This window comes from Bombina bombina, chromosome 2 (genome assembly GCF_027579735.1).
Source record: "Bombina bombina isolate aBomBom1 chromosome 2, aBomBom1.pri, whole genome shotgun sequence".
Lineage (NCBI taxonomy): Eukaryota > Metazoa > Chordata > Amphibia > Anura > Bombinatoridae > Bombina > Bombina bombina.
This window is the reverse complement of record NC_069500.1, coordinates 685,981,168-685,993,991: the sequence shown is the minus strand read 5'-3', so window position 1 is coordinate 685,993,991 and position 12,824 is coordinate 685,981,168. Positions and strand designations below refer to the sequence as shown.

Below are 12,824 nucleotides of genomic sequence, written 5' to 3'. Positions count from 1 at the left end.
ATATATTTTTAGCATTTTCTAGCCATTTAGAACTATATGTTAGTGAACCATCTGTACATTTCTCTGCATTGTTTTAATAAAATTCAAGTATATATTTACATAAGTGTATTAGACCTCTCTTAGCAGCTTTTTAGCGCACCTTATTCACTGTGTTTAGATTTATTGGTTTAAAGTATTATCAGGGATTATACTTTTTTAGGGCTGCCTAGCTAACGGCTAGATTTAGAGTTTTGTCGGTAAGGACCCGAAAAGCTAACGCTGGCTTTTTTCTGGCCGCACCATAAAAATAACTCTGGTATTGAGAATCCACATAAAGGCTGCGTTAGGTTCCAAAGAAGGAGCGTAGAGCATATTTAACGCAGCTTCAACTCTAGATACCAGAGTTGCTTACGCAAGCGGCCAGCCTCAAAAACGTGCTCGTGCACGATTCCCCCATAGAAAACAATGGGGCTGTTTGAGCTGAAAGAAAACCTAACACCTGCAAAAAAGCTGCGTTCAGCTCCTAACGCAGCCCCATTGTTTGCTATGGGGAAACACTTCCTACGTCTTCACCTAACACTTTAACATGTACCCCGAGTCTAAACACCCCTAACCTTACACTTATTAACCCCTAATCTGCCGCCCCCGCTATCGCTGACCCCTGCATATTATTATTAACCCCTAAGCTGCCGCTCCGTAAACCGCCGCTACTTATATTATCCCTATGTACCCCTAATCTGCTGCCCTAACATCGCCGACCCCTATATTATATTTATTAACCCCTAATCTGCCCCCCATAACGTCGCCTCCACCTGCCTACACTTATTAACCCCTAATCTGCCGACCGGACCTGAGCGCTACTATAATAAAGTTATTAACCCCTAATCCGCCTCACTAACCCTATAATAAATAGTATTAACCCCTAATCTGCCCTCCCTAACATCGCCGACACCTAACTTCAATTATTAACCCCTAATCTGCCGACTGGAGCTCACCGCTATTCTAATAAATGTATTAACCCCTAAAGCTAAGTCTAACCCTAACACTAACACCCCCCTAAGTTAAATATAATTTACATCTAACGAAATTAATTATCTCTTATTAAATAAATTATTCCTATTTAAAGCTAAATACTTACCTGTAAAATAAATCCTAATATAGCTACACTATAAATTATAATTATATTATAGCTATTTTAGGATTAATATTTATTTTACAGGTAACTTTGTAATTATTTTAACCAGGTACAATAGCTATTAAATAGTTAATAACTATTTAATAGTTACCTAGTTAAAATAATAACAAAATTACCTGTAAAATAAATCCTAACCTAAGTTACAATTAAACCTAACACTACACTATCAATAAATTAATTAAATAAAATACCTACAATTACCTACAATTAAACCTAACACTACACTATCAATAAATTAATTAAATACAATACCTACAAATAACTACAATGAAATAAACTAACTAAAGTACAAAAAATAAAAAAATATTTACAAACATAAGAAAAATATTACAACAATTTTAAACTAATTGCACCTACTCTAAGCCCCCTAATAAAATAACAAAGTCCCCCAAAATAAAAAAATGCCCTACCCTATTCTAAATTACTAAAGTTCAAAGCTCTTTTACCTTACCAGCCCTGAACAGGGCCCTTTACGGGGCATGCCCCAAGAAGTTCAGCTCTTTTGCCTGTTAAAAAATACATATAATACCCCCCCCAACATTACAACCCACCACCCACATACCCCTAATCTAACCCAAACCCCCCTTAAATAAACCTAACACTAAGCCCCTGAAGATCATCCTACCTTGTCTTCACCATACCAGGTTCACTGATCCGTCCTGGCTCCAAAATCTTCATCCAACCCAAGCGGGGGCTGGCGATCCATCTTCCGGCGGCTGAAGAGGTCCAGAAGAGGCTCCAAAGTCTTCATCCTATCCGGGAAGAAGAGTAGATCCGGACCGGCAACCATCATCTTCCAAGCGGCATCTTCTATCTTCATCCGATGAGGACCGGCTCCATCCTGAAGACCTCCACCGCGGACCCATCTTCATCCGGCGACGTCCAACTGAAGAATGACGGTTCCTTTAAGGGACGTCATCCAAGATGGCGTCCCTCGAATTCCGATTGGCTGATAGGATTCTATCAGCCAATCGGAATTAAGGTAGGAATATTCTGATTGGCTGATGGAATCAGCCAATCAGAATCAAGTTCAATCCGATTGGCTGATCCAATCAGCCAATCAGATTGAGCTCGCATTCTATTGGCTGTTCCGATCAGCCAATAGAATGCGAGCTCAATCTGATTGGCTGATTCAATCAGCCAATCAGATTTTTCCTACCTTAATTCCGATTGGTTGATAGAATCCTATCAGCCAATCGGAATTCGAGGGACGCCATCTTGGATGACGTCCCTTAAAGGAACCGTCATTCTTCAGTTGGACGTCGCCGGATGAAGATGGGTCCGCGGTGGAGGTCTTCAGGATGGAGCCGGTCCTCATCGGATGAAGATAGAAGATGCCGCTTGGAAGATGATGGTTGCCGGTCCGGATCTACTCTTCTTCCCGGATAGGATGAAGACTTTGGAGCCTCTTCTGGACCTCTTCAGCCGCCGGAAGATGGATCGCCAGCCCCCGCTTGGGTTGGATGAAGATTTTGGAGCCAGGACGGATCGGTGAACCTGGTATGGTGAAGACAAGGTAGGATGATCTTCAGGGGCTTAGTGTTAGGTTTATTTAAGGGGGGTTTGGGTTAGATTAGGGGTATGTGGGTGGTGGGTTGTAATGTTGGGGGGGGGTATTGTATGTTTTTTTTAACAGGCAAAAGAGCTGAACTTCTTGGGGCATGCCCCGCAAAGGGCCCTGTTCAGGGCTGGTAAGGTAAAAGAGCTTTGAACTTTAGTAATTTAGAATAGGGTAGGGCATTTTTTTATTTTGGGGGGCTTTGTTATTTTATTAGGGGGCTTAGAGTAGGTGTAATTAGTTTAAAATTGTTGTAATATTTTCCTTATGTTTGTAAATATTTTTTTATTTTTTGTAACTTAGTTTTTTTTTATTTTTTGTACTTTAGTTAGTTTATTTCATTGTAGTTATTTGTAGGTATTGTATTTAATTTATTTATTGATAGTGTAGTGTTAGGTTTAATTGTAGATAATTGTAGGTATTGTATTTAATTTATTTATTGATAGTGTAGTGTTAGGTTTAATTGTAGGTAATTGTAGGTATTTTATTTAATTAATTTATTGATAGTGTAGTGTTAGGTTTAATTGTAACGTAGGTTAGGATTTATTTTACAGGTAAATTTGTAATTATTTTAACTATTTTAGTTATTAAATAGTTCTTAACTATTTAATAGCTATTGTACCTGGTTAAAATAAATACAAAGTTACCTGTAAAATAAATATAAATCCTAAAATAGCTATAATATAATTATAATTTATGTTGTAGCTATATTAGGATTTATTTTACAGGTAAGTATTTAGCTTTAAATAGGAATAATTTATTTAATAAGAGTTAATTAATTTCGTTAGATTAAAATTATATTTAACTTAGGGGGTGTTAGTGTTAGGGTTAGACTTAGCTTTAGGGGTTAATACATTTATTAGAATAGCGGCGAGATTAAGTCGGCAGATTAGGGGTTAATAATTGAAGTTAGGTGTCGGCGATGTTAGGGAGGGCAGGTTAGGGGTTAATAAATATAATATAGGGGTCGGCGGTGTTAGGGGCAGCAGATTAGGGGTACATAGCTATAATGTAGCTGGCGGCTCTTTGTGGTCGGCAGATTAGGGGTTAATTATTGTAGGTAGGTGGCGGCGACGTTGTGGGGGCAGGTTAGGGGTTAATAAATATAATATAGGGGTCGGCGGTGTTAGGGGCAACAGATTAGGGGTACATAAGGATAACGTAGGTGGCGGTCGGCAGATTAGGGGTTAAAAAAATTTAATCGAGTTGCGGCGATGTGGGGGGACCTCGGTTTAGGGGTACATAGGTAGTTTATGGGTGTTAGTGTACTTTAGAGTACAGTAGTTAAGAGCTTTATGAACCGGCGTTAGCCCAGAAAGCTCTTAACTACTGACTTTTTTCTGCGGCTGGAGTTTTGTCGTTAGAATTCTAACGCTCACTTCAGACACGACTCTAAATACCGGAGTTAGAAAAATCCCATTGAAAAGATAGGATACGCAATTGACGTAAGGGGATCTGCGGTATGGAAAAGTCGCGGCTGAAAAGTGAGCGTTAGACCCTATTTTGAGTGACTCCAAATACCGGAGGTAGCCTAAAACCAGCGTTAGGAGCCTCTAACGCTGGTTTTCACGGCTACCGCCAAACTCCAAATCAAGGCCTAAGTTTTTACAGGGACTGTGTTTTTTTTTTTGTGTTTTTTTTTTTTTTTTTATTAAGGTTCAAATAAAGAGAAAGGATACATAATACAATTCCTTGCAAAATAAGTTACAAAGTTTCAAGTGAAATACCAGGTAACATAGGATGAGAGGAGTAATAAGGACAAGTAATCAAATAATTCAAAGCAAAGTTTCGTACAATTGCTGAACCTTTCTTATTGGATTCTTTTCTGATGAACTTTACACACAATAGATAGATAGTGGGACACTTTAGGACCTGTTGGCCCAGGAGAATTTGGAAAGTATACAACTACCAAATAGTTGAAGTGGTGTTCAAAATTGGTATCTGTAGTGATGTATTCTAGATCTATTATTGCGGTACAGACAAGAAAAACCACATTAATCGTCCTCCTTGGAGAGGGAGGCACATTTAGACAGTGGGTAAGGGGATATGGATATCTATTATGGGGGGGAGGTGGTAAGAATTGTTTATGTGAGTTAGAGGCGTCTGCGGGCCAATCTGGGGGGAGGTGCCGGCCGCACCAAAACAGAGTATTAGGTTCACAGGGGGAGAGGGAACAGAGTTTAGAATTTAGAATAGAGTATCGGCCTTTTAGCCTGTCAAGTGTAGAGGTGGCGTAACATTTAGATTTATGTAACAGTGATAACAAAAAACATACAGTAGAAAAACATATGAGGAAACTGTAATTTCACATTAACAACAACAATTAGATTATCAAGCAACATATAACCACACAACAATAATTGAGACTTGGCTTTTCTTCACATTGAGGACAACTCATGTTATACTGAACAGGTGAAACTGTGGGGTTCTGGGGATAGCATATAATGTGCCTGGGGGATAACTTTGGGTCTGCAATAGGAGACTAATACTTTAAGAATTACAGTTAGCCACCGAGTCATATGCGGTGAAGTAGGCTATTTGCAGCTGAGAGTAGGAAAACTAGAGAAGGCGGATGCCTACTATAGAGTATCACATGGTGTTATCTATGAGGTGATCAGTTTCCCTTTAAACCTGCCAGAACCATAGTTAATAGGCTAACAAGGAATGTGCTCCAGTTGGGCCCCCACCGGGCGCACAATACCTGTAAGTTAGTGCATCCGTGCCTATCAGAGGCAAGTTTCATGCTATTAGTCTATGGGATCGTGGCTATAATCTGTGGCAGAATTAAAACATGGGCTTCCCCTGAGCATAGTAATGTTGAGTATCAGACAGGCAGGGCGGTCCCAGCCAAAATGCATAGACACTGGTATGAGGATTATGAATAAACTGTGAAAAAAATAACAAAAAACAGAATCAAATAGAAATACTTATCGTCAAGAGTCCACCAGGATCAGCATACAAACACCAAGAGTCCAAGAAATGTGATAAAATTAAACTTAAACTGCAACATGCACAGAGATAATGTTCCCTAGGCTATGTTAAGAAAGGCAGTCTGCAACATAGAGCCTCAACTATATTTCCTGGGAAACTGGAGAGCCGGATCTGTGTCTTTGCGAAGAGATTGACCAGTCTTGACCCCCATGATGCTTCAGCGGGCCAGGGCCTCGGGTTGAAGGTGTTGACCAGTCTCTAATTCGAGAGGCCCCTGTAGCCTCTTGTCGGTCTGCGGAAATGGTGACAGACGGCCATTCTGCTGCCGAGGCACTTAGTTGGGATTGTCTAGGCTGCGGTTTTTCTTTTTTGGGAGGGATATAGATTCCACAGCTTGAGAAGCTCATATCCTCTGGTTGAGGTCTGTATAGTGAACATCTGATTGTCTCGAAATATCAGTAGTTTTATGGGGTAGCCCCATCTGTATCTCATTTTTCCGTAGTATGGATGTGATTTCGGCATAGGTTTCTCTCTTTTGCAATGTCCTTACAGAAAAATTTGCAGCTTTTTGAACTTGTCAGGAAGAGAAGGTTTCTGGAAGTGGGCCCTTTGGATTTTCTCTTTGTAAGTGAAATAGTGAAGCCGAACCGAACTATGGTATCTCTAGGTTGGTCATCTGAGAGACCTTTGGGCTTGAGTGAATGATGTGCTCGGTCCATCAGGGCTTCAGCTTCTGAGGCAGGGGGTGCTAGCACATGAAACAGTTCTTTTAGGTACAGTTGTAAGTCAGCCGCGGAGACAGACTCGGGGATACCTCGGATCCTCAGGTTATTCCGCCGAGATCTATCTTCCAAGTCGGCTATTTTATCATCAACAACTTCTAAATAATCTGTGAGGTTTTGCGTGTAGGTTTGCAGATTAGAGTGCTCTACAGCGGCATATTCCTGCCTTCTCTCTAGAGTGTCAATTCTTTAATTTGTTGAAGAGATCTCTTTTTTTAGTTCGGCCGTGGAGGCCGCCATTTGGGCTGTGAATGAGGCATGGTGCTTGTCCAGTAGGGACCTAAGAGAATCCATAATAAAAGAGGGAGTGACTGCCTCAGAAGGGGCTTGTTGGATGTTCTGAATAGCCGCTAATGCAAGTTCTGAGGTGTCAGATCTGGGGGAGTCTGGGGGTTCTGTATCACACTGGGGCAGCCCTCCTGAGGGTTCAAAGTGGTCCATCACAGTTTTTTTCGGCAAGAATGGTTGCTTGTTCTTTTTCCCTCTAGCTGACTGAGACATATTGAATGAAAGGGAAATTGAGACCGTGGGAGAGGGGGTCTTTGGAAGAAATGTGTGCAGATATGCTAGGACAGTTCCACTTAGAAAATAGTGAAGATCACTGCGTGGTAGACAGGCTTACACGGCCTAAAGAATTTTTATTCCATGTTAAGTGAGTGAAGTTCCTGGATAAACTAGAATTAACTCTGGCAAAAGGGGCTCCCGCCCGACAACTTCAGGTTTTGCAGGTTCAGGCCTTCTAAGATTAATAAGTCTCACTGTATTGGGGGCAGGCTTCAGGCACTCTCCCCGGGGAAATTGCCACCTCTGGGCCAGGCCGGAAAAAGGGTGGTGGGTATGACCTACTAGAGCTATGTACAGTAGGAAAGGGGTTGGGAGAGTGCACAACAGCTGAACTTTACAAACTGGTTGTGCAGGTACTATAAATATTCTTTAAGTATTGCAGCTATTCCAGACTGTGTGACAAGGGATGTGACAAGGTGCAGCTGTTGATGTTGTGCCTCTCTTGAGAATGTGTTTATGTGCAAGCAGAGGAGCAGAAGGCAATTGCTGTAAAGCACTAAGTGCAGATTAATATATTAGAAATGAGCTCCACGTGGCCTGCCGGTGGCTGGCTGGTGTTCAGGAGAATAGTTGTAGGCCGCTCATAAATCACTTTTGCTTTAACAGTTGAAAACCCCACTTTAACTGAGGGTCTTGAGAGAGTCTGACCTAAATAGCCCCCAAAAGCAAGCAGCAGCTTATTATAGTGAGAGCTAGACTATCATGCAGCCGTGCTGTATACAGAGTCTCTTAAGATGGCGTCTTCGCGCCACTGTACTTAAAATGTTAGTTTGTTTTTTTGGCACCAAGCCAGCAACCCAAGGACCATATGTTTTGCCCTAGAGGCACTGAAGTCTGCTTCGCTAAGTCGGTGTGCACAATTGCAGGGTAGAAAGGCAGAGACTATGGCTGCAGACCAAGATGCTGGTACTCACGTGTGGCTGGTCAGCGGCCGTCCCCAAGAAGTCTGCCCAAGCCTGTGTTTGCAAGGTGCGCTGCTCCCGCTGTATGGTCCAGAGGCGGTGAAGAAGATTGAGCTCCGGAGCGGATCCCCGACCCTCCGGAGCTGATGGCGTAAGTTAGGTCTGGTACTGTGGTGCGCAACTTAGCGTGGGCGACCCCGTAGCATGAAGGCTCTCTAGAGAATGGATGCAGGAGGGCTCCCGACGCTTTCACCTCTGCAGAGCTCGGAACTCCTGTCCTTGCGCCTGTGCTGTATGGCACCGTTTCAGCTGCGATGTCGTGAGGGAGACAGAGGTAGGCTGTGGAGCCGGAAGCTGAGTTTAGAGTGAGTCCTCTGATAGATGCGGTGTTTGTGTCTCGGGAGTTACCTTCCAGCACTATGGGAGACTGCCGAGCCGTGTATCTTGGGTGCCGACTTCAAACTTGGGTGCAGGGACAGGGAATAATGGTATAAGAACAAATTTGTTATCTCAAAACTTGGCCCTCTAGTTAACTCTAAGAAGGAGCTCCAGCTAGGTGCGACCGGCCATGATGGCAGTTGGCTCCGCCCCACCCCCAGGGACTGTGTTTTTAACCTCAAATGTTTGAACCCTTATAACATTTTTGAGCAATATTTATTTTTTTAATACTTTTTATTAGATAGTATTATTATGAGTGTAACTGTACTTTGTAATGTATTTTTGATGTGTTTTGTGACACTTTTTTGATTTGCAAAACAGTTAACCAGTGCTGTGAGGTCAATCTAACCCGATGCACAATAACTTCAACTGCGCTCAAGTGATCACATTTACTTTCAACTTGTAGTACGGGCAAAAAAACCTGACGAGCACAAACTTCCGTGCTAAACCTCTTATCGCGTAAATGTGGGTGCTCCACTAGTAATCTAGCCCATAATGCTATAATACATTTTCTTATTATTTTAGAAAAAAAATTTAAATGCTAAACTTCAGCCAAAATTTCAATTTAAAGTTTCAAGCATTTGAAAAATCAAGCTAATAATATCTGAGGATAAAACAATGGCTATACTCTGGTAAAGTATTTTTTATTTTTATTTTATATTGTTGATATCTAGACCAAAGAACCCTAAGTGCATAACTAATGGATTCTTATAGATTGACAGAGAGTATTGACTATGACTAATTGTTAATTTTATATAAAGTAAATAAATTATTTGTCTAATGTGCAGCCTGGATTAGACATGTAGTCACATTATTAAGCATTTTGCTTTATTCACATTTTGGTGACTATATATGACAGATGAATAAATGCTTCACAAGGTAAAATGAGAGCAATTCCCAATAATTACTTCAGGGATTAGTAAAGCCTAAAGGCTATACCAGAAACATTTTCTTTATTATTAACAGCAAATTAACCCAACAAATTATGTTCTACTACTTCAAAGGCCCAAGACTGTAAAAAAGCTTAATAAGAGTTACGTGGTCTGTACAGTGAGTTATTGTAAACAAGGTCTGTACAGTGAGTTATTGTAAACGAGGTTTGTACAGTGAATTATTGAAAACGTGGTCTGTACAGTGGGTTATGCAACTTTGGACTACATTTAAAACCCAGTCACTTAGCGGTTTCACAATGTACAGTGCAAGAACTGTTAAAATTCCATTTTAGAAGATGAGATCAGTTGCATCACCTTTCTTCTGATAGAAACTAATTTCTGCAGTGTTCTTCATTTCTGATGTAATTCTTGCAAAACTGTAAAATGGTACTTGCTCAATCAATGATTAGTAATATTGAAAAATAAAATACTTTTAAATTATTAAAAGTTATAATATAATAACTGAGCAATTATGTCCAGTATATCCATCATGCCTTTATACAAAGTGCTTTCATATTGTTTACCAGTTATCAGGATGGATTTGGATTACAATAAATTAATCTCACAAATGTAATTGACAATTTCCTTATTCACTGTACAAAGGAGTTAATTTCTGTTAAATCAACTGTAATGAAACAGACATTCTATGGGGCCGATTTATCATGCTGCAAATGCACCAGTTTCCCCGCATTTTCAGGAACTTTTCTAGTGAAAACTCATTTGTGGTTGTGGGCTTTTAGTGGTCAGATCCATTTACGATTGTGATCATTTTAAAAACATGCTTTCCAAATACACCTAAACTGAAACCTTGTTTTCAGGAGCAGATTGTGATTGAGGGCAAGGTGTATAACATCAACAAAGGTTTATTAGCTCTAAGTGGTTTGCACAAATTGCAACACATGCTTTTCAGTTCATGAAGATTTTTTTTTCCAGTAGTTATCATAATTAATGCACTATTTTTTGGTGTTTGTCTATGCTACATTTTCTTGGTAAGAATTTTATCACAATTAAAGTTAAGATTCATTTAATACTTAAAGTAGTATTAATTTAAAAATGTACTTCCCTGGACAAAGGTCATCAACAAGGTCTTCTGTAAATATTCTCCTAGCACTTTCAAGCTCCACCTCTTTACCTATTTATATGAAGGGTGTAGACTTGGGTGAGCTCAAAGGCAAAATTCAGGTTGCCTATTATTTTGATTGGTAGATTAAAGGGATACTAAACCCAATTTTTTATTTCATGATTCAGATAGAGCAAGAGATTTTAAGCACCTTTCTAATTTACTCCTATTATCAATTTTTCTTTGTTCTCATGTTATCTTTATTTGAAAAAGCAGTACTGTAAGCTTTAGAGCCGGACCATTTTTTGTTCAGCACCTGGGTAGCACTTGCTGATTTGTGGCTAAATGTAGCAAACCAATCAGCAAGCGCTACCGAGGTGCTGAACTAAAAATGGTCTGGCTCCTAACCTTTTATTACTGCTTTTTCAAATCAAGATAACATGAGAACAAAGAAAAATTGATAATAGGAGTAAATTAAAAAGTTGCTTAAAATTGCATGCTCTATCTGAATCATGAAAGAAAAAATTTGGGGTTAGTATCCCTTTAAGATTTCATTTTTTTTGTATTTTTTTATGGTCACACCTACTATGGATTATTATCAATATGATAACTCCATCATATCTTAAAGGGAATCTGTAGTAATCATTTTCATTATTGTAAGAATATATAGCCATACTTACACCATTTTGTCTCTACTCCTCCATTTTGTTTCAGCACCATTTTAAGATTAGTTAATTATAATGTAGTCTATTATGCTATGAGAAGAATATGCTGATTTTCATGTGCAACAATTTTATCTTAAGAATTTCTTCGGTGGCCTTGCTATGTCTTTGGCTGTATGCCCAGAACACTTATCTAAAAATGCTTGTCCACCAGTATCCTCCTTATTACTCATATATTTTACTATGGGTCTTTGTTCTAAGCTATACTGTCTAAAATGGTCTGACTATGATACGTCTTTGTTTAACCCCATATACTGTAACCATTTTCTATAAAAGTATGTTATACCTTATAATAAGCAGAACAATGATTAGACGTTACTTGCTGCCTGTCTGATTTCTGTTCCCTGCGATATCTCACCAGATGACCCATTTAGTTCCAGGTGAAGGTGTAGAATACTGATAAGTGTCAAGTGATACCCCCGGTCATAAGATAATGCCTAACAATTCTGGTGTCAGAAATGGGATTCACACAGGAGTAAGTAGATAAGTGTTTTTATTCTAATTTTCCCTCTGTGAATATGAACCCAAAGTCTGGCCGGTTTTAATACTATATAGAGGGGTACAGTCCCTCTATAGGAGAAAATACAAAGGGTTAAACTCTGCTAAGCAGGTTTGAGTCCTGCCGTTAAGCATGGGTTTGTGTCACACTGCAAATTATAGCATGAGTTAAAGTCTCACCTTATTTAAAGGGTTTAAATCCCTTTGTTTGCAAGTTAGAGTTTTGCTATAACAAGAGTTAAAGTATCTAATTTTAAGGGTTAAAGTCCCTTATTTAAGCATATAGTATAGTTTAGTTTAAATATCATTGGAGCTGAGTGGTTACTTGATGATGCTTATTGCTTAATTGTTTTTGCTTCACTGCTTTTTCATTTGTGCTGTGTTGTGCATAGGAATATTAAGTAATTGTGGTTACCATTATTGCTGCTTATATTTCATTGCTAATCTTATTGTGTTGTGAATGTGGGGTCTGTTCAAAGTAAAATGCAGGGCTTAGTGATAAGTGCTGTTGTTGCTTGTTGCATTCATGGAGAAAAGTACCTGACTCCCTGTACATAATGTTGAAATGTGACATGACAGGATGTATCTTGAAAAATAGCTTGGTATATAAAAACCCTTTCTTTTTGTTTTATGGTCTTTGCATAACCCCTTAATGACCACAGCACTTTTCCATTTTCTGTCCGTTTGGGACCAAGGCTATTTTTACATTTTTGCGGTGTTTGTGTTTAGCTGTAATTTTCCTCTTGCTCATTTACTGTACCCACACATTATATACCGTTTTTCTCGCCATTAAATGGACTTTCTAAGGATACCATTATTTTCATCATATCTTATAATTTACTATAAAAAAAATTATAAAATATAAGGAAAAAATGGAAAAAAAACACACTTTTTCTAACTTTGACCCCCAAAATCTGTTACATATCTACAACCACCAAAAAACACCCATGCTAAATAGTTTCTACATTTTGTCCTGAGTTTAGAAATACCCAATGTTTACATGTTCTTTACTTTTTTTGCAAGTTATAGGGCCATAAATACAAGTAGCACTTTGCTATTTCCAAACCATTTTTTTTTTTCAAAATTAGCGCTAGTTACATTAGAACACTGATATCTGTCAGGAATCCCTGAATATCCCTTGACATGTATATATTTTTTTTTAGTAGACATCCCAAAGTATTGATCTAGGCCAATTTTGGTATATTTCATACCACCATTTCACCGCCAAATGCGATCAAATACAAAAAATCGTTCACTTTTTCA

General features: G+C 39.1%; 1 protein-coding gene across 2 annotated transcripts in view; it reads left to right on the top strand.

Moving 5' to 3' along the window:
- Positions 1 to 12,824, top strand: part of LOC128649413 (thioredoxin-like) — a 220,555-nt gene that overhangs the window by 14,888 nt on the left and 192,843 nt on the right. The window contains exon 1 of one of the 2 annotated variants that reach the window (XM_053702666.1): positions 11,356 to 11,538. The exons of the other annotated variant lie outside the window; for it this stretch is intronic. Coding sequence (XP_053558641.1) covers positions 11,497 to 11,538 — 42 coding nt within the window. The 5' untranslated portion in view covers positions 11,356 to 11,496. Of the gene's footprint in view, positions 1 to 11,355; positions 11,539 to 12,824 lie in introns of those variants that run through there. 2 annotated transcript variants of the gene reach the window in all.